Here is a 22595-nt window from a genome sequence, read left to right on the forward strand (position 1 = left end):
ATACATTGTGCGCAATGACAGATTCATTGGAGAGCGCGAGATAGCACAGGCACTAGCGCCTGCTATGCGATATGCGCCTTGGAGTGTAATATGCACAGGGCAGTGTTGTGTAACCTAACTAGTCTCTAAAGTTGTAATATAAAATATGTGCTGGGGAGTGTAACGTTGCATATGCACTGTGACAAAGACATGGATCCCAGATTGTAATATGTATGGCATAGCACTGTGCGTTATAACATAGGCATCGAGGAACGCACGTTAAATGGGGCAATATAACCCGTGCGAAGACAAGTGTGGCATGACATATTCACGGGGTGGTGTTACAGTGCACATGGGCTAGAGAGTGTCATAGCATATGCACTAGCTAGTGGAATACAACACAGAGGTGTGTGGCACTCGGCAGGCAATGGTGGGTGTAACACAGCATTGGGCTCTGTCAGGAGCGCGCTGTGACTCTCAAGTGATGTTCGTCCCCTTTCCAGAGAGTAAAATAAAAAGTATTACACATCCGGCAGTGGATGTGTGTTTTATTAACCGTGAGGGGGGTTTCTTGCATTTTTTGGTCTAATTTTTGTCGAATCCCCTTTGAATGGCTTGGTGTGCATGTGTATTAAATGTGCCCGTCAATAGCTACCCATGTTTGTTTAAATAAACGACAAGGGTGTCTACCGGAATTAGGCACGGTAGGGCATCAGACATGTCAGAGCTTCACTAGTGGTGTAAATACATTCCACGTGGATTCATTGTATGCAGAGTCGCCTTTTAATGAATATCACGCAAATCGTCATGGTGATAGGTACGTACGGTTTGTCCAGCATGTCCTAGGTGTGTCTATAAATATATATTTTTTAAAAATAATAAAAAACAGTGGCCGGCCCTGGGGATTGGGGTCAAAAAAATATAATTAGGAGACAGGCCCTGGGGGATGGGGTCATCAGGGCCAATAAATTAGAATAAGAAGGGGAACCACACAGCCCCCCTTCTTAAAAAATTAAAATAAATAAAAGACTGGCATCGTGTCGGAGGCCATGCCCCCTCCGTGCAGCACTCTGCAAACGCGCCCCCAACAGGCATCTCCAGTATGCGCCAGGGAGCTGCGCTGCAGACAGGTGTTCTGAGGCCAAGCCCCTTTTTACACCTCTCTGCAACGCAGCTCTGTGGCGCTTACTGGAGGTACCTAGTGGTCTAGTTTGACCCTAGGGACCCTTAGGATTCAAGGGGACTTAATCTCTCAACTTAGAACAGCCACAGGGCGCGTTTACACAGTGGTGAAGGGAGGGGACGGGGCCTGAGGTGACGTGTGCAAACACGCACTATGGCACGTTTTAAATTGGGGATATAATTTCCCTTCAATACTGAGGGCCCCTGGGGGCTAACTAGCCCACCAAGTGCTTCCAGTAAGCGCCACTGAGCTGCATTGCAGAGAGGTGGTCCAGGCCGTGCCACTTTTTACACCTCTCTGCAACGCAGCTCTGTGGCACTTACTGGAGGTACCTAGTGGGCTAGTTGGACCCTCAGGATTCAAATGAACTTAATCTCCCAACTAAAAACGGACACAGGGCGTGTTTACACAGTGGTGAAGGGAGGGGACGGGGCCTGAGTTAACGTGTGCAAAAACGCCCTGTGGCATGTTTTAAGAGGTAGTTTTAATCCCCATGCCCTATTATATACTAGGGGCTTACAGAGGAGGCATGCTAATCACAGGGGGACCCCAACGCATAATGTTCCCTAGTGTATGTAGGTGTTTTTACTGTATTCTAAGTGTCTTTTAACATAGCACTGGCTCTAGGACTGGTTAGTCAGACTCAGTTACCACCAGTATCCGTCTGAAAAAGTTGAGGGTACAGGATGATTTTGCAACAAGGCTTCTTTCTGCTCTTCTTTTTGTTCTTTCTGCACGTTATCCTTCTTCCTGCACTTTTCTTCGTCTTTGAGGACTTCTGTTGCTTCTTTCTGCACTTCTTTTGTTTCTTTCTGTGCATTTTTTCTTCTTTCTTCACATGTCCTATCTCTGTAGGCATAGTTAGAAATTAGCATTTAAAAAACCTTTGAAATTCACAGAAAAAACCATAGGTTTTAGGCACGTTATAGTTAGGAATTAGCATTTAAAAAACCTCAGAAATTCACTGAAAAAACCATAGGTTTCAGGGGTGTTATAGTTAGCTGGACTTTTCACTTGTACAAAACCATTGAAATTCCCCCGTTATAGTTAGTTCAGCTAACTATAACTCGCGCGCCCGCAATGCACTGCTGATGACGTCACATATTACATCACTCATGACATGGTCAGTGACATCACTCATGACATCACTGATGACATCTCAAATGACATCACTGATGACATCATCCTTGTGATAGAGTGGCAGACCTCCTCTCACCCTAATATAACCTTTGATACACACATTCAAAAATAGAGACTAAAATATTCAAAACAATGGACATACCAATACCAGTTACAACAACCTCTTCAGTAATTCTAAGATCCACATACACATCCACTCATTCACCAACAGTCCTATACAAACACTCATACATGTACTCACTCATCATATGTACTCATACACCTATATATCCTGTTACACAATGCCACTCATCCATAGAGTTACTCACACACATAGTCACTCATGCTAATAAAGAATCAAACATACATTTACTAGCATATGCAGTTATACACACACCACCACACTTACTTCTACGGAAACTTACACATACTTAGTCTTTTAAACAATCACTTATAGAAACACATACTTATTCATACAGGAACTCTTTCAATCTCTCACTCTCACATATACTCACATATATACACCAATAGTCACATATACTAGTTTAAAACATATGTAGTTACTCATAAAGACACTATTGAGACAGTCATTCACTCACTAACACACACATACACACACTCATCCACCCATACAGTCCTGCACACATGCTGTGTTCAACACATACAAACAGTGAGTCACTGATTCATGCACCTATGCACTACGTAATACCCCCACCGAACCATGCAGACACTCAGACTGATACTCAAACAAGTATTTGCAATGCAATAGGTCTCGCATTTACGCGAGTTTGAGCTATTCACATTGCAAACAACAATGCCTTTTATTTTTGTTTTCGTTTTTAAAAACATAGATAAAGGGCATTGTCATTTACAATGCCAATAGCTTAAACTTGAGTAAATGCGAGACCTATTGCATTGCAAATGCTTGTTTAGGACTTGTGCCCTGGGTGAAGTTCTAGAACTTTTCCCGTCACGTCTGAAATTCTCACTGCTATGCGTTTCGATGTAATGAAAACGCTGCGTATAGAAAGAACACCGTATAACGGTAGAAGCCCCGGAGACAATATTGCAAACAGAAGTGCGCGGCTTCCTGTTTGTGTCGGCAACTGCTTACGGACCGTCCAGTTGCACCAAGCACGTGATAACAAATGCAGGGCGGTCAGTTCGGGTGTCTGCCTGGCACGGACAGTAAACAATGTTCTATCCGCATGTCTTTTATATATGAAGAGAGCAAGGCGTGCCTATGTGCAGGTGTATCGGGCATAAAAAACACAGCTTTGGGGTTACAGTCCGTGATTAAACTAAGCACACTCTACAAATCGAGCTTATAACATACAAGAAACCATGGCTGGACGAAATGACAGTCAACACGGGGTATTTCTCAATCCCTTCCACGGAAGTGGACGCCTTCTATGTGCGCAGTGTGTACACCGAATTGTTAAAGCCGCAGTGCGTCAGAGCGCAAGCTGCCCCAGTCCCTCTCCTTGGCAAACTCTCCCAATTAGCATGGGGAGGGACTCACTGGTAGGTAGCGGCACTGAGGCTTGGGGTCCAATGTAGTGGTCACAGGCATCTTTCTTCGGGTCAGCCACAGTGCCATACCGTCCTTCCATTCCTCCCTTGAAGTCTTCTTTCAAGTGTAAATACTGAGCGCTTAAAGTGTGAACAGGTCACGCCACGCGGCAGTATGCTGCAGATCACCAGGGTGCGGCGCCGACTCCTCAGCTTACAGCCTTCTCACCACACAGCCACCCACATGTGAGATGTTCCGCTCCCTTTTGCCCACGTCAGGGTTAAATGGATAATTGGAAAGCCATTAGAACATCACATCTCGCGGAAATATATTTCACAAGCATGAACACGGCGACAAACGGTGTCCGAATTGATAGATATAGTTCAGGAGATTGATCTACTATGACTCACGTTCAGGGTGGCAGTCCCTCGCGGGATACCAGCTCTTGCTCACCCTACCTACATTATGTTAGAAGGAACAACTGCTTGCCCCCAAAGTACACGGCTCATGCTGGTTTGACACACTTAGTACAACTACACAGACAATGACCACCAGCATTATGCGGGAGGGGATGACCAAATGAGACAAGGTAACATTATGAGGCTTAATGCAGCATATTTTGAGATCGTATTTAAAAAAAATTCCATTTCATTTTTACACGCTAGCAATGTCTGGGCAAACGTTCCACTTCGTTAGTAGCAGTTCCACATCCAAATACGCCAATAAGCCACTGAAAGGTGACCAGTCAATCTTTTGAGAAGGACTGTGCAGCAGTTCGTGTTGCTGCGTTTTTAGTAACTTTTGATCCATTTGATCTAGACACATTATGTTAAAATCGGCTGATTATGCTTCAGATGATCGGTTATGTAGCAAATGAAGTGAATTCAAAATTAAGCAGAAAACGCAGTTGCCACAGAATCACAAAGTTGCAGTGGCACTGGCTGTGGCTCAAAATGCCACCACCTTTAACGCCTTCAGCGGCTCGTTGAACCGATGTTGTTACCAGTCTTTTTCAAAGCAGCCGGATAGAACAAGCGCGCACTGAAGCTGACGGAGTGGGAGGGGGAGTGGGGGCGGGCACGCAGGCTGCCAAATGGTGCGATGAATCACGGCTAAAGTGAAAGCAAACAAGTGGTTGCAGGACTCCAAATGGTGCGCGCGCCCGGACGGGTCACATGCACTGTAGTTGGAGGCCTGCAAAGCCACTGTTTGCACTTCCAAAACGCGCTTACTATAAGTCTCGCCAGAGCAGCGCTAAAGCGCTGGTCAGGCGAGACCTAAAAACCAACTAATAACCTATATAGACACCCATGTAGCTACTCACCAACCCATGCAGCCACTTATACACAAAGTGAGAGACTGATACAGATATTTACATATTTAAACATTACTCACTAAGCCATGTATTCACTATGATACACTTAATCAGTCAGTTACACAATCAATTTTTCAAAAACAAATCATCCATTTAGACATTTATATACCCATTTATTCTTCCATCGACCTTGAGATATACATATTCAAAACATATTTAATTTTCAGAAAAACACACATTCACTGGATGATGTCATCAGTAATGTCATCAGTGATGTCATTTGAGATGTCATGAGTGATGTCACTGACCATGTCATGAGTGATGTAATATGTGACGTCATCAGCAGTGCATTGCGGGTGCGCGAGTTATAGTTAGCTGAACTAACTATTAACGGGGGAATTTCAATGGTTTTGTACAAGTGAAAAGTCCAGCTAACTATAACACCCCTGAAACCTATGGTTTTTTCAGTGAATATATATATCTATATATCTATCTATATATATATATATATATATATATCTTTGCAGCACTCAGGAACGGGTACTGATGTCGCGGGGTGCGCCCACGAAATTTATCCATGCTCCTTTACCGCAATTTATGAAAGAAAAAATCACTCGTGGGGCAGTTGTCGTAGATTTTAATAGCAACACAACAACAGACGTATTTCAGCTTGCACCTTCATCGGTGTTACCTGACACACCGGAAGCGGTCGTTTAAGAGAAATTTCGTTAAGCAACATCAGTGAAAACAGGCGACTTCCCATTGTATTGGGAAAGCGCCATCTTTGCATGGTTTTACATTCAAACATTATATTGATTTTCAATGGGCTTAAATGCTCAAATATCGTAGAACAATGCCATTGCAATCATAATAATTTTAGACACCCCAAATTAATTCATTTGAATTCATTCACAAGATGAATATACTTCATGGTATCTAGAAGTGTATCTGCATATCCCGTTATCAAGTTTTTATATAAGAGACAAAATTCCTTTAGCCTCTACATTCAGACAGCTTAAAAATAAAAGGTGTCTGTAGCATGCATGCATATTATTTCTTTCAAATCAATGCTTTTTATCCGTGTATCGGCATATCTTATTAGCATGATTGCTCTCTTTGATTCTGTGTAGCCGTGTATCAGCATTTTCCAGTTTCAATGTTTCAGTAGTTGCCATTAATCTAAAAAAACATTTTTCAACGTGATCACCATCTACATCACAGAGTATCGGTTGTTCAGTATTACATCGTTAACATTATCGATAAGATTCAAAATCAGTCCCTCAGGTGAACACCTAGTTCTTCCCCACTATTCAACCCTTTAGGTGCTTTTGTTTGTAAATCTATAATGTAACGAGACTCGAGTCTGCGTAATTTCAGAATTCTGTCTCCTACCCTGATGTTATTCGGTACATGGTCAATGCCATAATATTGTAACAGGTCCCTGTTACTTTGATGCTTGTGAACAAAATGTCTGGTCACTGGATAGGAACTATCCTTCCTTGCAATGGCCCGCATGTGCTCTAATATACAGATCTTTATAGGGTGAATGGTGCTGCCTATATATTTTAATCTGCATGGGTAAATCAAGCAATATATTGAAGAGGCAGTATTGCAAGTTATAAATTTAGTTACTGCTCTACGTCTTTTTGTTCCAGGTATCTCATATGTTAATCTCTTTCTACTATTAACACAGGCTTTACATTTTCCACAAGGGGATACACCTTTTATTTCTTTGAGAGTGCCTTTCTTCTGTATTTCTTTTTCTAGGTGGCTGTGAACTAGCATGTCTTTAAATGAACTTGTTTTTTTAAAGTCACTAAGGGGACTGGTGGTATGTCACTTCCAATAATCATGTCCATTTTCAGGATGTGGCAATTTTTTCAAAGTGTATTTTTCAGAAAATTGGCATCTTCTGAATAGGTCGTTACCATCCTGAATTTACCTTCTTCATTTTTCTTTACAATGTTATTTTTGCCTTTCAGTAATTGGGAGTTGTCTGAATGCAGGGTGTATTCTCAGACACCTGGAATAACTCAGCATTGCATTGACGGCTGGCGTAGGGTTTCCATAGGTTACAAGGATGTTATAGTTAGGAAATAGAATTTAAAAAAACCTTAGAAATTCACTGAAAAAAAACAAAGGTTACAGGGACGTTATAGTTAAGCTCAGCTTTCACTTGTACAAAACCAGTGAAATTCAGCAGTTATAGTTACCCGAGCTAACTATAACTTATGCCCCACAATGCACTGCTTATGACCTCATATATTACATCACTCATGACATGGTCAGTGACATCACTGATGATATCTCAAACATCACTGAAGACATCATCCAGTGATTGTGTTTTCTAAAAGTTTATGAGTGTTAAAAATATATAATAATGTACTACAAAAGTAAAATGAGTATACTTGTGTATTACTAATGAATGATGATTTTTCTAACATATGTTATGTGAGGGGCTGTGTTAATGTTTGTATCCGTGTGTGAGTGGGTGACTGTTTAGAATGTCTGAGTGGGTGTTTGAGTGGCTGCATGGGTGAATATATGGGTGTGTGAGTAGCTGTATGGGTGAATATGTGGGTGTTTGAGTAGGTGTATGGGTGAGTGAGTGGCTGTGTTAGTAGCTGTATGGGTGTATGAGAGGCTGTATGGGTAAGTGAGTGAGTGAGTGAGTGGGTGAATGAGTGGGTATGTGAGTGGCTTTATGGATGACTGAGTGGCTGTGTAAGTGACTGTATGGGTGAGTGATTGGATGAGTAAATGGCTGTATGGGGGAGTGAGTGGATGTTTGAATGGGTGTTTGGTTAACTGAGTTGGTGTGGGAGTGGCTGTATTAAAGTGACTGTTGAGTGGCTGAATGGGTGAGTGAGCAGACATGTGAGAGCTTGTATGGATGTGTGAATTGGTATGTAAGTAGGTGTATCAGTGACTGTTGAAAGGCTGTATGGGTGAGTGACTGGGTGTGTGAGTAGCTGCATTGGTGAGTGGATGTGTTAATGACTGTATGGATGAGTGAGTGGCTGTGTGAGTGAATGGGTGCCTGTGTGAGTAGGTGTATGGGTAAGGAAATGGCTATATTTTTTAGTCATCCTTTTGCTTTTAAACTGTCTCCATGTTACTGTCATTCAAAGTCCATAGTACCTTTCTTTGCTCCAATTAGATTAATGTTTCAGTGACCAGCACCAAAAAGGGTTTCTATACCTGTACTAAGCACGCCAAATCTCTTTGCTACATTCTGCCGAAGAATATGTGCAATAGCCCTGAAAAGAGTTCAGAAGTGCAAGAATTGACAGTGTGAACACTGATGGCCAGTACTACGTCACCTATGAGCATTGTTCCCAGTAAGCGGCGTGGCCGGGCGCGCGCGAACTGCTCTCTCCTCGAGCGCGCAGTTTGAAATTTGAAGCACGCACTACAGCAGGTTAGTCCAGCAGCAAGTGCCTCCTGCACGTGCTGCATTTCTTTTGTTGAATGGGCGCGGCTGCAGGACAGATTGTAAGCCTTTGTGAAAGTTTTCATGTTAATCGCAGCGCACATCATGCGCTGCAATTAACATGATTACTCTAAAAAAGACACACAATCTGTTGCGACTTGTGCTTTCAGAATTACCTGAAGCCACACGTCGTGCTTGTAGACATGCTCCATTTCTTTTGCTATTAGTGCGGTGCAGATTGTGTGCAGAGCCAGGGGCATAAGAAAGGTCCCTGCAGCCCCCGCGGGGCGGGGGGCGAGGTCCAGGGGTCCCCCTCAGCACATTGCAGATTGGCTCGAAATATGAGCTTCCACTACGGACCCACCCACGTCCCAGACATGACAAAATATCTCACAAACCTCAAGTAAAGGAGGAATAAATCTCTCGGCAGGCAGTGTAACGTTAAAACAAAAAAAGATGTTGCGAGGAAGAATACAACATTGCCAAATATTTTACTGAAATACGACTTCTACTTTTCTAGTGACAGATTGGTGAGAGTTGCAAGTCAAACTAAACTTGGCAGCGTCGGCAACTGTGAATTTTATGAGTGCTAAGAACACGCAGCGGAGCTAATCAGGTTTCACTAATAAGCCAGCATTACACGTAGAATTACCAAATTATAAATGGTCACTTGCCATAGATTCCGGTTTACACTTTTCAGATCTCGAACGTCATACTGTCCTGCAGCTGTGCCAGTATCAGTAGTCCATTCTAAAATGCCCCTTCTGTTTTACAGGGTACCACCATCGACTTACCTGGTATTTAGGAGTACATACTGGGGGGAAATAATTAGACTTTGATTTTAAAACATCAATTTTACACTTCCTGTTAGCGTGGTGTTATTGCCGCCATTTTCTGTTGCTCAGTCAGCACTCGCCCTCTCCCGCACCAGTTTTGTGTTAGTGATTTCTGATCCAACTGAGTGACAGTTACTTCTTCTCTCAGGCACTCCCTCCATGATCTCTTTTAGTGCTTCTGCTTCCTTTATTGGTGTCCTCCCCATTTGGCGGGTACACGAGCATTGTAAGGCTACGCCACCTTCCAAAGTTCACCTCACTTGGTGTCCCCGTTCTACAGCTGCAACCCCATTGCAGGCTGTGGTACTTTCAAACCCTGTGCAGCCTCCCACAAATGAGCCCAAAGCATTTTTTTCCAACTAGAACGGTTTTGTATCCTTCCATTACACTGCTGTGTACTTTTCATTATTTTATTTATTTTACAGATTTATAAATCTCCTAATCAGCACCTGGAAAACAGTCACGATACCCTGGTTCAGAGCAAGCCCACCTAGGAACACCACTAAGCCAAGATCAACAAAAACCATACCAGAAGGCTGCAGACCATTCATAACTCAAAGCCCAGAATCACTCTTAACCTCCCACGCTGCTCTCACATCAGCCACACCTGAAGGAGCTCCACTGGCTCCCTATACACAAACGAGCACAATTCAAACTCCTCACCCACACTTTCAAGGACGTACATAACACTGGCCGAGTATATCTCAACAATCGCATCTGGTTTCACAAACTGTCGGGACTCCAACTTTCAAGTACCACACGCGTGTGGAAAGCATGATATGACATTGTTTTGAAGGAGTACAAGAGTTAGTGGGGAGGGCGTTTGAGGAATTCAGACATAGATATGGATCCAAAAAGGGTATAATGTGGAAGCATTGGGCATCATTTGGATCTTAGCAGGGTGATACAGATGACTTTTTATACCAGATTTTTTGGCAGTGGGGCAAAGTGGTAAGCCGTGGGTCGGGGGCACCTCCATGTACTTTGCAGGGGCACCCACTCAGGTTTCGTTATGCCACACAAATTAAATGAGCAAGACTACAATCTTTGATTCTTAGGATGTTGAGCGACGTGAGGCTAGAAGCTGCTTTCTCAGCTCGAAAGATGGCAGCTCTAGCCTTAGCCACACCCTCGCCAACAAGTAGGGAAGCATTTTTAGTTTTAGGTACAATGAAGTCATAGCTATTTCTTATTTATCTTATGCAATTTACAACCATTGACAAAGCCACTAGCCCTGGCTTGTTGAAAGTGCAATGTTACTCGTGTTATATATTTATACATATGGATAAATGGACAGACGCTGCAAAATACCAGTGGGGCAGCACTCTATGCTAAGTACATATTTTTAGCTTAAGTATTTCAAACCACTCCCTTAATTATATTAGCCAAGCCCCTATGAGAGACCCCCCATGTTTTTTTCATCCCACTTAAAGCCCTGACTACAAGCATGATGTGCTTTGACCTGCCATCCCGTGGAGTCAACAGACTTACTTCATGCCTGTGACTCGCTCCGCCAGAGAGCAGACAGACACAGAAAGTAACCCCAAACCCACGGCTTTAAGTGGGCCGGCTCCTGCCGACGGTGCTCAGCAGGTGCCGAGACGTGTGGGGCGCAACTAGACCTGAACTTCGGGGGGTAGGAGGGTTTGGGGCTGGCACTCACAGCCAGGGCTGGTCCTAGCACTAGTCGCACACGGTGCAACAGTCTTTTTTGGCGCCCCCTCCCCATTTCCTTTCTCCATAAATTCCCTCACTACCACTCACCAACTATGCACCTCATCTCTCTATAGCAGTGTAAAGAAGACGAAAGAGGCGATGATAGTCTTCTTGTAGATTTAATTAAGTTCCAACAAATAGGACCACTGATACAAAGTGGCACAGCATCCAACAGTCCCAGCTTCAACTGCCAAAGCTCCCACCCTTCCAGAACCTCCCCACACAATTCCACCCCATGAGACCTGGAATGTACACATACATTCCAGACACAAAAGGGGAAAGCAAGGTAGGACCAAAAGGAAAAGGAGAAGAAGAAATAGTAACCCACAACACACACCTCTCTCACCAACATTTAATTGTTTTAGATTGCTACTCATAGTTTACTCACACTCAGTTCTGTGATCTGCATGGTACACGTTCTTTGTAGCAGGCACATTAACCCTCTGCGCTGTGTGGGTGGCAGGAGTGCCCTTGTGAGTGCACAGTGAGTGATGCAACAGTTTGAGTATGGTAAGAGGAGTGACTGCAGGTTGACTGAGTTTACCACATGAATTTGGGTGCGGCTGTAAGTGCAGAGTAGGATGAATGTATGCATGGTTAGTGATGGGCTTATTTGAGTGAGATTGCAGATTGATCAGTGTGGGGGATAAGTGAGCGAAGTGTCACATGAGTGCAGGGTGAGTAGTGTGCTCTGTGACTGCAGGGTGAGGTACAGGGTGAACAGCAAACATGCATTGTGAGTACAGCGTGATCACTGTGAGTGCAGGGTGAGTGGTTGAATGGTGCGAGTGCATGGTGATCAGTGTGAGTGAATTGTGATCGCTGTGAGTGCAGGTTGAGTGTGAAAGTGAAGGGCGAGAATGAGGAGTGAGTTGTCTGAATGCGGGGTGGATTACAAGACACTTGAAGTAACTCAGCATGTTATTGAAGGCAGCCTAGGGTTTCAGATACAAGTTAAACTATTGCTATTATGGCATTAATGAGGGATCGAGGGTGGAGGAAATAAATAATGTGCTGATCCTGTAACAAACTTTCACTCTTATGATTAGGGTTGCCAGCTCATTATTTTGATGTCCCAGATGGTACAAAAATAAACAGCCACCTTATTTATCATATGCAAATAAGAACCAATGACAAAGCCAACAGTCCTGGCTTGTTGTAGGTATAATGTTACTTGTTGTATTAGAGATTGGAATTCTCTCAAGTGGAAGTTTTAAGGTAGCGCAGAGGGTTAACATGCCTGCTGCAAAGAACGTGTACCATGCAGATCACAAAGTGCAAAGAATGAAAATTGGTTAGCGGGTTACTACTTATGTCAGAGAGGTCATTTTGCTACTTGCAGTTTATAAGTTAAAATCCTAATATAGAACAGTAATCTATTACCTGTCATCAAAGAACTTCTTGAATACTGCAAGGTATAGATTAGAGCGTTATGATTTTTTTCCCCAGCCATTCATTATCCTAATGTTGCAAATAGGGTTCATTTGGGTACAAAGCGATTCTTATTAAAGAGAAATCCTAACCATGGTGTTACATTTTAAATTTTGAGTTTGTGATTCTCCAGACAAAGCACTCTTAAACTATACTGCCTATCAGTATGGATGACATGTCACTCCTATACCTTGCCGATCTCTTTCATATGTATCATTTCTTATAGACTGATTTACATACCTATGATTGATTGTCTCTGTTTAATATGTGTGCAATATAAAGTACACCCCGCACTGGTATGAGAGACGTTATAAAACAAATTAAATACATCTCAGAGAGTGGTAATGGAGACCTCAGGGGCACTGCTAAAGGGTAATAGCGAGGGAATCACTGGCGGGGGTGGTCATTGGGGTGCGTCAACAAACGTTGTCACACAGGGCACCACCAGTGCTAAGGCCGGCTGTGTGCGGGGCATATTGTGTGCCTCTGAGAAAGTATTCATGGTAATTGCAGCACATGACTGGCGCTGCGATTAACATGAATACTCACACAATCTGCACTGATATTTGCTGCTGCAACTACACACGCGGTCGGGTTACTGGCGCACATAGCCTTGGCTGCAGCGCACAGAGACCTTACAGTGCTGCACACACGGGAAAAAAATAGAGGGATCATTGCCTATGAGTAACTGATAATACCATGAATAGCAAATACCAGAATGTAGTGCGCGTCTGTTGTTGCGTTGCTGTTAAAATCTAAGGCAACTGCCCAGCGAGTGCTTTTTTCTTTCATAAATTGGGGAAAAGGAGCTTGGATATATTTATATATATATACATATATTTAATGTTTTAGTTACATTGATCTCGCCAACGTGCTCACAAACTTGTTCAACGTGAAAGTGTTATCATAGTTCTCTAAGTAAAAGAACTCTGCAAATTGAAACAGCGCAGGTGAAAAAAATGAAGGTTAATACCCCCCTCCACCCGCCAAAAAACAAAAAAAAAGCTTAAGAGGGAACGCATTCTGCACACGCTCTTAATACGAAACTAGAGGACATTTGTCCTTGTTTAACGTAACTGGTGCTCATGTAAAGCGCTCCAATCCCATCTGGCGCTATATAAATCTGCAAAAAATCAGATTGTTCCTAATAAATGTATGGGGGAAAAATAATATTCTCGGTCCTTAAAACCCCGTTGTTGCTAAATCCGTGTGAATTCCGGAGACCTGAATGTCTTCGCTCGGTGTTCACTACCCGGGTGAAACAGGCGAGTCGAAAAGAGCACAGAAATGTCTTTCATGCAAGGGAGCATAAAGTGACCAGAGGGCGTGGGCGACGAGTCGCTTCCCACACACGGGAGCTCCGGGCTGCTCCTGCTCGCGCCTCATCCCTGGCTGTCCGTCCGACCGGAAGTGACGCGCCTTCACCTGCTGCTGCCGCCTCAGGCTACCCTGTTGTTGGAGTTGGCAGCGGCCGCTTGGGAGCGAGTACGCGGATCCGTCGCCTGCCCTTGCTTCTCGTTCCGGCTGCCGCCTGAAGGATGGGGATCCTACCCCCTCTGCTGCCCTTGGCGGCTTTTCTGCTTGTTACAGTCGGTGAGTCCGAGCGCTCATGGGGTGGCCTGGGAGGAGCCGCGGGCGGTTGGTGCTGGTGGGGAGCCCCGCACAAAGCGAGTGGCGCTGCCGGCAAGGAAGGTGGTTACAGAGAGTGGGCAAACTCCAGACCATTTCGCCGACGTGGTGTCCCACGCCTGAAGCTTCCCATAACTTTTTTTTTTTTTAAACTGCATCCATCCTTCGCTGCACCCGGCCATGAAGGCGGCTGTAAAGTTGATGTCTCTATTCCCTCGCCCCCTTCAGCCACGCTTTCCTCTGAGAGAGAGCGCTTCCACTCCCGCTCGACCTCCCTGCGATCCTCCATACCCAGGGCCGATCTCCAGGGCACACGGCTGCGCCGCTCCCAGTTACCGGTGGTTGTTATGGTGCCCCTGCAGGTGTCCCAGGGCTTGGCCGTCGCTGGCCATGTTTTCCCTTCCTGTGTTTGTTCTGGTAGCTGCTTATCTGTTCTTTAGTTTCGCCTTTGGTTTCTGGCTGCAGCCAGGCTGGGTCAGAGGGTGCAACAGTCCCTGGGCGGGCGGTTTTCAGAGGATGTTACTGGCGCATTGTTTATCCTCATCCGTGCACGCATGGTCTGGAGTGATTGTGTTATTCAGGCGCCGACAAGGGAGGGTCTGCTGCTTTTAGAAAGCACACTTAGTGGGGACACTGGTGAGGTCTTCATAGCTGTGTTGAGAGACCTTGTGCTGTCTGATCCACGCCCGTTTTTTGTTTGATAGCCAGTATAATTGCTTACCATACCCAGACAAAGCACACGGTTAGTATAGTACGGTCTGTATTAGCCACAATCATAAAACATTGTTTTAAAACTTAAACTCCAGGGCTATTTGCTTTTAAGATAAGCTGATTGACAGATTAACTATTTGTCGGCAGCACCGAAGCCATTGCTTCTTATCTTTTGTATAGTACTTTCTACGTCACAATGTAACAGTAACCTACTTTTGTGATCATCACGAAGTTAAAAGCACACCCAAAAAATGGACAATTGTTTCTAAAAGTGCATGCTCTTCAGTGAATCTAATGTTAATGTGGTTATTAAATATGCACGAACAGCAGTTCTTATATACGGACGTGGAACATTTCCTACCTGGTTTCGACCTTCCCACTGCTGACCGATGTGAGTTGCATTCTTCTATCCACAAGACGGTGCCCCCCCTCCCCCCCTCTCCTTCAGGCAATCGTGTTTTAGAATAGCTTTGTTACACGATGCCTTCAGTCCAAGCATACTCTCTGCAATTCCTCCCCCACTTCATGGCCGTTTGTTGAAAAATAAATCAAGCGTCAACATTATGGCATTCTAAGCATTTTGTGTTTCAAGGTACTTTCCTTGTTCAACTTGTCTTTTAAATAAGTAGATCATCGCCTCACCTTTCGTTACCCATCTGTGCTATTTACTTCTTTAATCTCTGAGTTTTCTCTTGTACCTTCTCAGAACACCATTGAAAGAACTAGATATGCATGTAAAACGCCCCACCCTAATGGAAGAGACTGAGAGAGTGGCGTGCATAAGTCCCGTAACGCTCCTGCTTACAGTCCCTCATTTTTGCAGTAGGAGTCACTCTGCTCTTGCAGCCCCAGAATGCTAAAACATACGGATCCTCGCTCATCGTTGTTAATAATAGTGGCACCCCACACTCTTCCATTTTACTAGGTCCGCTTTTTTTTTTTACTTCGCAATAAAGGTCAGCGCGCTAACGTTTCTCCTGCAAACTAGCGCCCAAGCTTCGCTGCACCCGTTTATAACTTTATCAGAAAGTTTATTACAGTGTCCCCCTAGTTGAGAATGTGGGCAGTTTTTGAGTGCATACATTTTTGTTTCTGAAGTAGATAAAGCTGTGCGTTCGATTGCTTAAAATTGCTGACCCATCGACTCTCGACTGGGCTTTGTTGACTGTATTTATGACTCACGTCTGCCTTGTGTTTAGTCTTGATCAGTGCGGAATGGCAAGATTATTTGGTGTCGCGTGACCTAAAGTTCACTGATCTGTGCACGATCAGTGAATGGAAACGCACAGTTTTACAAAGTTTCACCTGAGATTACGAACTGAGTTGTGTAACAAACAATGTTTATTTTAAAGACCCGGTTAAATGTTTATAACTTGCTGTTCGGTTTTATTTCGCATCGCATGTGCAATAAGTAATGTTAAGAGGTTGGCCAGTGTGATGCTAATTGTTGAATTTCCCCTCTGTTGAGTGGTCTTTGGAAATTGGCGTAAACAGGTGTTTTGATTGGTTGTCTTTTCTTGTTATCTGAACCTTGGTTTTGTTTACATAGCAGGCAGGTTGGGTCTTTTATAGTCTGCCTCCTAGAAACTATTATTTCCGCGAGGTAGCACCTTTATTGATTGCAATAAACATGAGTTTTTCCTAGTTGGGCGCTCCTGCCTGGGCGGTATTTGTTTGTCCTGCCTCATTTATCAAATTTAGACAACTGCAGGAATATCTATTTAAATAGCTGGCTGTTATGCTTTCTAAATGTTGAGCTAAGACTCCATAGAGGAGTTCCAAAAATGTCAATTTAAAAGTTTTTCAACTTTGGGCACAGTTAAGTTTGTAGATAATAATGAGCCTTTCCAGAATAGAATTTGATTTGGCACAGCCAGAAAACCATTCCAGTTTTAGTTGGAATGGTTGACGGGTTCAACTAGTTGAACCACTTCTAGCCCCCTGTTCCTCAGTTGTGTAACTGTAGTAGACTATTCCCTCGGGATTCATTTGGCGCACTGTCACTCGTGTGCTTTCATTTTCCTCACTGCTGGCTATTTGTTTGTTTGCACTTGCTTAATTGTTAGTGAGCACATCCACGTTATTAAAGCTAATTGCTGCAAAGGAATATTTTTTTTTCTAGACTTAAAGCTGTTTACTGAGATGAAATGCATTGAGTTGCTGATCCATGTCACTGTTCAGCCTAATTTGATGATCACAAGTTTATGTAAAGAGCCTGAACTCTGAGTAAAACAATGTTACATTAAGGCCTCTATTGGTCAGGCCCACTAAATGTACACTTAATTAACCTCCAGTGTAATGGGATTATACATTTTTTATGACTTTTTAGAGCTGGGCATTCAGTTTTGCTAGGTGTTTTTGAACTTTTACGTCGCTCCATCTAAAACGAAGAGCTGAGACTGTTAAACATATTGGCAGTTTTTTATTTAATTAACTTATAAAGCGCACTATCACCGTATAGGTATCCTGGCACTAAGGGCCTTTATGTAAACTAAGTGCATACCCCTATTTAGGGCGAGTAGCTGTGATCCTAGTGTTACACCGGAAAGAGCCAAACTTTTGGGGCTTTCTCTGACGTGTAGTAGATCCGTTACAGATCTTAGACCAACAAATATGGAGCTTAGTCCGAATCTGAGCCGCTGTGACCATAAAGGCTCGACCGCCCTATCGTTATTTTTAACATAATTTTGCAACGCAGATGAGGTTTGCAGTTGCTGAAGGAGGACATCTTCCAGGTACATACCTTTTCATCCTTCCTTGTAGAGACAGGGGGCCTTTCCCATAAGTGTTTTGTAAACTATGCACAAAGATTTAAAGGCTATCCTCTGATTTATTAGAAGCCAATGCTGTTTTTTCATGGCCCTGGAGGCAAGATGATCTCCTTGGCCTAATCAAAGTCATCCTAGCGGCTGAGGCCAGGGCTCGTTGCTGTCTGTTTGATAGGTATTGCGGTACTCTGAGTAGCAGTGCGTTGCTATTATCAAACCTAGTAAGGATCACGCTTTGCACAATCATGGTTTTTGCATGCGGGGGCCACACAAAACATGTGTCCCTAAACCTCAGGGAAGAGCAAAGCAGGTGCCTGCCACTTTGTTTACATGATTCTCCAAGGATAACTTGTTATCAAAGGTGACCCCTAAATTGAGCACCATGTCTGATTATTTTTTTTAGTCAGTTAATACTTTTATTTTACTTATTTTAACTTAATACTGTTACTACTACTTAATGAGTTGCAGTCATCATTTTAAACAGTGTGTTCTGTGAGTGTGAAGTGCCACAAAACCAACCGAGACTGCTCATCTTTGCTGTCGCTTAACCCGTTCGACGCGCATGACGGAACGGTTCCGTCATGCACGTCGGTTGCGCTGTGCGCATGGCGGAACCGTTCCGTCATGGCCCCGCCCGCGCACGGAACCTTCAGCGTGGCGCGGAAATCCGCGCCGCGCTGAAGGGGTTAATGCTTATGCACTATGAAAACAAAAACACAATACCTCTGACACCAATCTATATTCACTTTTGCCTCAAATGCTTTTTCAATTAACCTTGGGCTACCATTTATTTATGGATTCATTCATTATTTTTCAATAAGCAAAAAAGAGGTAACCATCACGTTACACTTTGAGACATACAACCCTCTTTTTGTTTTCTGATCAATGAAATACTTTCAACATAAATACAAAAGACATAAACACTATTTATGTCACAAACATGAATGCGGCCTAAAACCATGAAACGTTAATACATGCACATGACAGTGATCCTAATAGTTGAAGTGTTTTACAAACATATCATTTCCAACATAAATAAGTCCTACTATTTTACGAAGTGATTGAGGCTTTCTTTGACGAAGGTCTTTGAATGAGTACACATCCGCCGGCTCGGCAAACCAGAAGGCGAAATCGAAAAGAGACAAGCGCCCACGACACATAAAACAGACCCGATGTACGGTGTAAAGATTAAAAGAAACACAAGAACTTAAGAGTACCGTCAGATTTTACCACGTGAGCCAAAGAATGCACTTAAAGTCCTACTTGCCCAAGCCCCGCCCTGATGAAGACCTTTGTTAGACATATCGTGCTGGGTCCTACTCACTGAAGGTCGAAACGCGTTGGCTCTCTGCAAAGAGAGGTTCAGAGCAACCAAATCAAACCACTTTGTCCTGTAACAGGTGCACCAGAGCTGAATGGGTGACACTCTTAATTTGAGTTTGCAAATAAATCTCTGATCTCTCCAGCATCTGTACAATAAACGCTATTGGGTGCAGAATAAGACAAAGCCTCAATCACTTCGTAAAATAGTAGGACTTATTTATGTTGGAAATGATGTTTGTAAAACACTTAAACTATTAGGATCACTGTCATGTGTATGCATTAACGTTTCATGGTTTTAGGCCACGTTCATGTTTGTGATGTAAATAGTGTTTGTCTTTTGTATTTATGTTGAAATTATTTAATGTATCAGAAAACAAAGAGGGTTGTATGTCTCAGTGTGTAATGTGATGGTTACCTCTTTTTTGCTTATTGGAAAATAATGAATGAATCCATAAATAAATAGTAGCCCACGGTTAATTGAAAAAACCGTTGAGGCAAAAGTGAATATAGATTGATGGTGTCAGAGGTATTGTGTTTTTGTTGCTGATAATTTTGATTCTAACCTCTGAACTCCCTGAACTGAATCACTCCCCTTTCTTAAACTATGCAGTATGAAAAGGCACTTTCTCACAAACTTTCATCTTCTCATTTCGTCTAATAAGCTTGCAAGATACTTTAACTCGTTGTCCCTCGGTGACCTTAACTAGTTCCTCAGTGATGGCTTGACATACAAAGTTGCTGTATACTTCATTTTGCCTTCAAAGTGTCATGGGTGCTCTCGTTCATACCAGTACATTTCCTTAGCGCCAAGAAACACCTACATAAACCTCTGTCGAAGAAAGGAAATAAACAGATACTTTCCACTCAATGCTTTGGGCTTTTCTCATATGGGTGTGGGAGGAGGGTTTGAAATCAGGACAGTCTTACAGGAGAACTTCTTGCCGTGTGTAAATTAGGAACCATATCCTGGTCCCATCAACTCAGCACTCGCAGATCTGAATTTTTTGGGTGTTTTATTGTGAGCTAATGTGAAATATATTGTTTGTATTAGTTTTAGCACCATAATATTGGACTGCTCAAACATAGTATCAGGAAAAAATCCATTTTAAAACAACAAACCTTGTCATTCATCACTAATCGGTTGTTTTTAGAACTCTGTATGCCTTCCGACATTTTGTTATTTTGCTGCCTTGTTGCTGAATCGTGTAATTCCCCATCTTACCTGCTGCAGACCTGATAGTCTTGGGTTTAAAATCCTGGTATGTATCATACCCATACAGCAGCTGACGTTTCTTCCCCTTAGTCAAGGGGAGCTAAGCCTATCTCTTTCTCTTGGCAGCTCAGTAGTATTAGTGGGACACCCTTCATCGGGATCCCTGTGTTGGGCAAGTAGCAACATTTAGCTGAATACAGTGCTTTTGTTTGAAGCATTAATATGGGTTAGATGCGCAGACAAACTAAAATTAATGTGTTTCTTTACAAAACACGCAAAAGATGGGAGGAATGCTTGCAATAAGTCTAACAACTGGCAATTGATTGGGATAACACTTAAACCCATCACTATTTTGCCCACCATTCCAACTCTGCTTTGACCTAGCAATTTGTAAATCATTCTTGGCCCTGCTACAATAGGAATACTCCAACCTGTATTGCTAACCTCCCCAAACTGGAACAAAAGTAACCCAAGACCTGTTTCGCCCTGCTTGGGGCTCCTCAGTCAGGTGTAACTTGTTTGCAGTGCCATAGTAAGCACGGGACTCCCCATGTGGGCATGCCCATGGCCACATAGGGCTTTACATCAAATGCTCAAAGGTGATGGGAAGAATACTTGCAATAAGTTTACCCACTGGCAATCGCTTGCAGTAGCATTCCAACCTGCTGTTATTTTGCTCACCATGCCACCTCAGTATTGACCCAGTCAATTTGTGAATCAGTCTTGGCCCTGCTCCAATAGAAACAGTCCACACTCAACTGCCAGGTCGGGATGTCCCTGAACTCTTAACATGAGCAGCCAAAGACTGGTTTAGACCAAGCACCTGGTTATATGAGGAGGGTGGTAAAGACAAGTTTGTGGCTGACCTGCTAACCATACTAAACCAATATGTAAGAAGAGTACTTGTGTAGAGGAGGGTGTCAGGTTAAGGTCTGTGGCATTGACTCCAGTGAAGTGAAGCTGGATTGTGCTCCTCTTCCACCGCTATAACCTCGCACATTCTAACTATTCCAGTGACAGATGAATTTCTGCTGTAACATAGCATTATACATCTGGAAAAACTAGGTGGTCCTCTAATGTTTTTTTTGAAGAGGGTGGATTTTGTTGCCTTCTCACCCCATATACATTTTACCTGGGTGATCGCAGTTGGAGTGTCTGAGTCACATAAAGCAGATAGAGGGAGGAAATTGATTTTGATAGTGTCTATATAGCAGAACCAAGAAAGTTCTAATCTGCCCAAACAGTAAATGTCTTTGAAACAGGTGTCCAGTAAAGGTTGATATTACAGGCACCAGATACTTTAACTCCCATATACTGTATGGGACACTCTTTGTATTGAAAACCCTCTCACACTGAATGTGGTTGTGAAGTGCGATGAGCATTGAACACTCCTATTCCCAGTGATTTAGAGGAGCTGATTTTTTTTTTTTTGGGCTTACTCTTTTTATTGGACAGTCGCAATAAAAGGCAAGCATGATATGCCCTCAGTTGTTCTGCCGAACATTGCATAAGACCAGTCGGCACAAAATCAACGCTCAGTTGATGTCTGCAATACCGTATAACAGAGCATTACAAGATTACAGATTCGATGAGCAAGGGCATCTGAAGGTCATCCACATATCAAACACCTTTTTTGTGGGTGTGGCTAAATGGGCGCTTCGCAGTATATCATTTTTAGGCAGCCAGGCTAGGTCTCGAGGGCTGGCACGCCACCATATGATCCACGTGGAACAAGTGCTTCTCGCTCTTCTGCCCAACCAATTCCAAATGTACTGCAGATGAGTGACCCAATAATAATCAAGGAGGTGGTGGCAAGCCTGGCAACCCCTATCCCTCAGTTGAGTTTGTAGAGTCAGTAGAGATGCGGAGATCCTCTGATGTTTCACGTTCCAAATGCACACAAATCTAGTTCATCAGGTGGAGGATATCCTCCTGAGAGTTCTGGGGAGGAGCGTTTGAATAAGGTAAAGGGCCCGGGCAATAACACTAATTTTTACCACATTAATGTGGCCCGGCCAGGAAATGTGGAGATGTTTTCATCGCCGAAGTTCTTCTAGGAGGGACGTCTGTAGTTGCAGCAGTTGGCATGCATCCAGGAATATAGTTTGGATTTCAAGTTGAGACCCAAGTTCCTGATCGTGTCAGTGGACGATTGAATTGTCGCCAGGTTTTGCAAGTTGGGGAAATCCTGTAAAGAAATACACATTAAGCACTCTAGACTGGGACATATTAATTTTAAAGCCGGACACTGCTTCACATTTAGTTAAGTTTGTGACGACTTCAAGCAAAGAGGTAGCAGGCTGTGAGACAGAGAGCAAAAGGTCATCAGTGAACAGACTAAGCTTATGCATCTGCACTCCAAAGGGGATGCCGACCACTTTCACTGCCCAACAAATGGTGATGCCTAGGGGCTCCACCACCAGGAC

At 43.4% G+C, this 22595-nt stretch overlaps 1 protein-coding gene across 2 annotated transcripts in view; it reads left to right on the top strand.

The window, feature by feature from the left end:
• The first annotated feature begins 13860 nt into the window (after window positions 1–13860).
• The window catches only part of CXADR (CXADR cell adhesion molecule), a 389642-nt gene continuing 380907 nt past the window's right edge, over window positions 13861–22595 (top strand). Inside the window, exon 1 of one of the 2 annotated variants that reach the window (XM_085623056.1) lies at window positions 13861–14118. In XM_085623056.1, the coding sequence (XP_085479182.1) occupies window positions 14064–14118 (55 nt within the window). In that variant the 5' untranslated portion in view covers window positions 13861–14063. The remainder of the gene's footprint in view (window positions 14119–22595) is intronic. The other variant, XM_085623057.1, reaches the window with a different exon arrangement.

The sequence above is a fragment of the Triturus cristatus genome, chromosome 8 (genome assembly GCF_964204655.1).
Source record: "Triturus cristatus chromosome 8, aTriCri1.1, whole genome shotgun sequence".
In the NCBI taxonomy this organism is placed as follows: domain Eukaryota; kingdom Metazoa; phylum Chordata; class Amphibia; order Caudata; family Salamandridae; genus Triturus; species Triturus cristatus.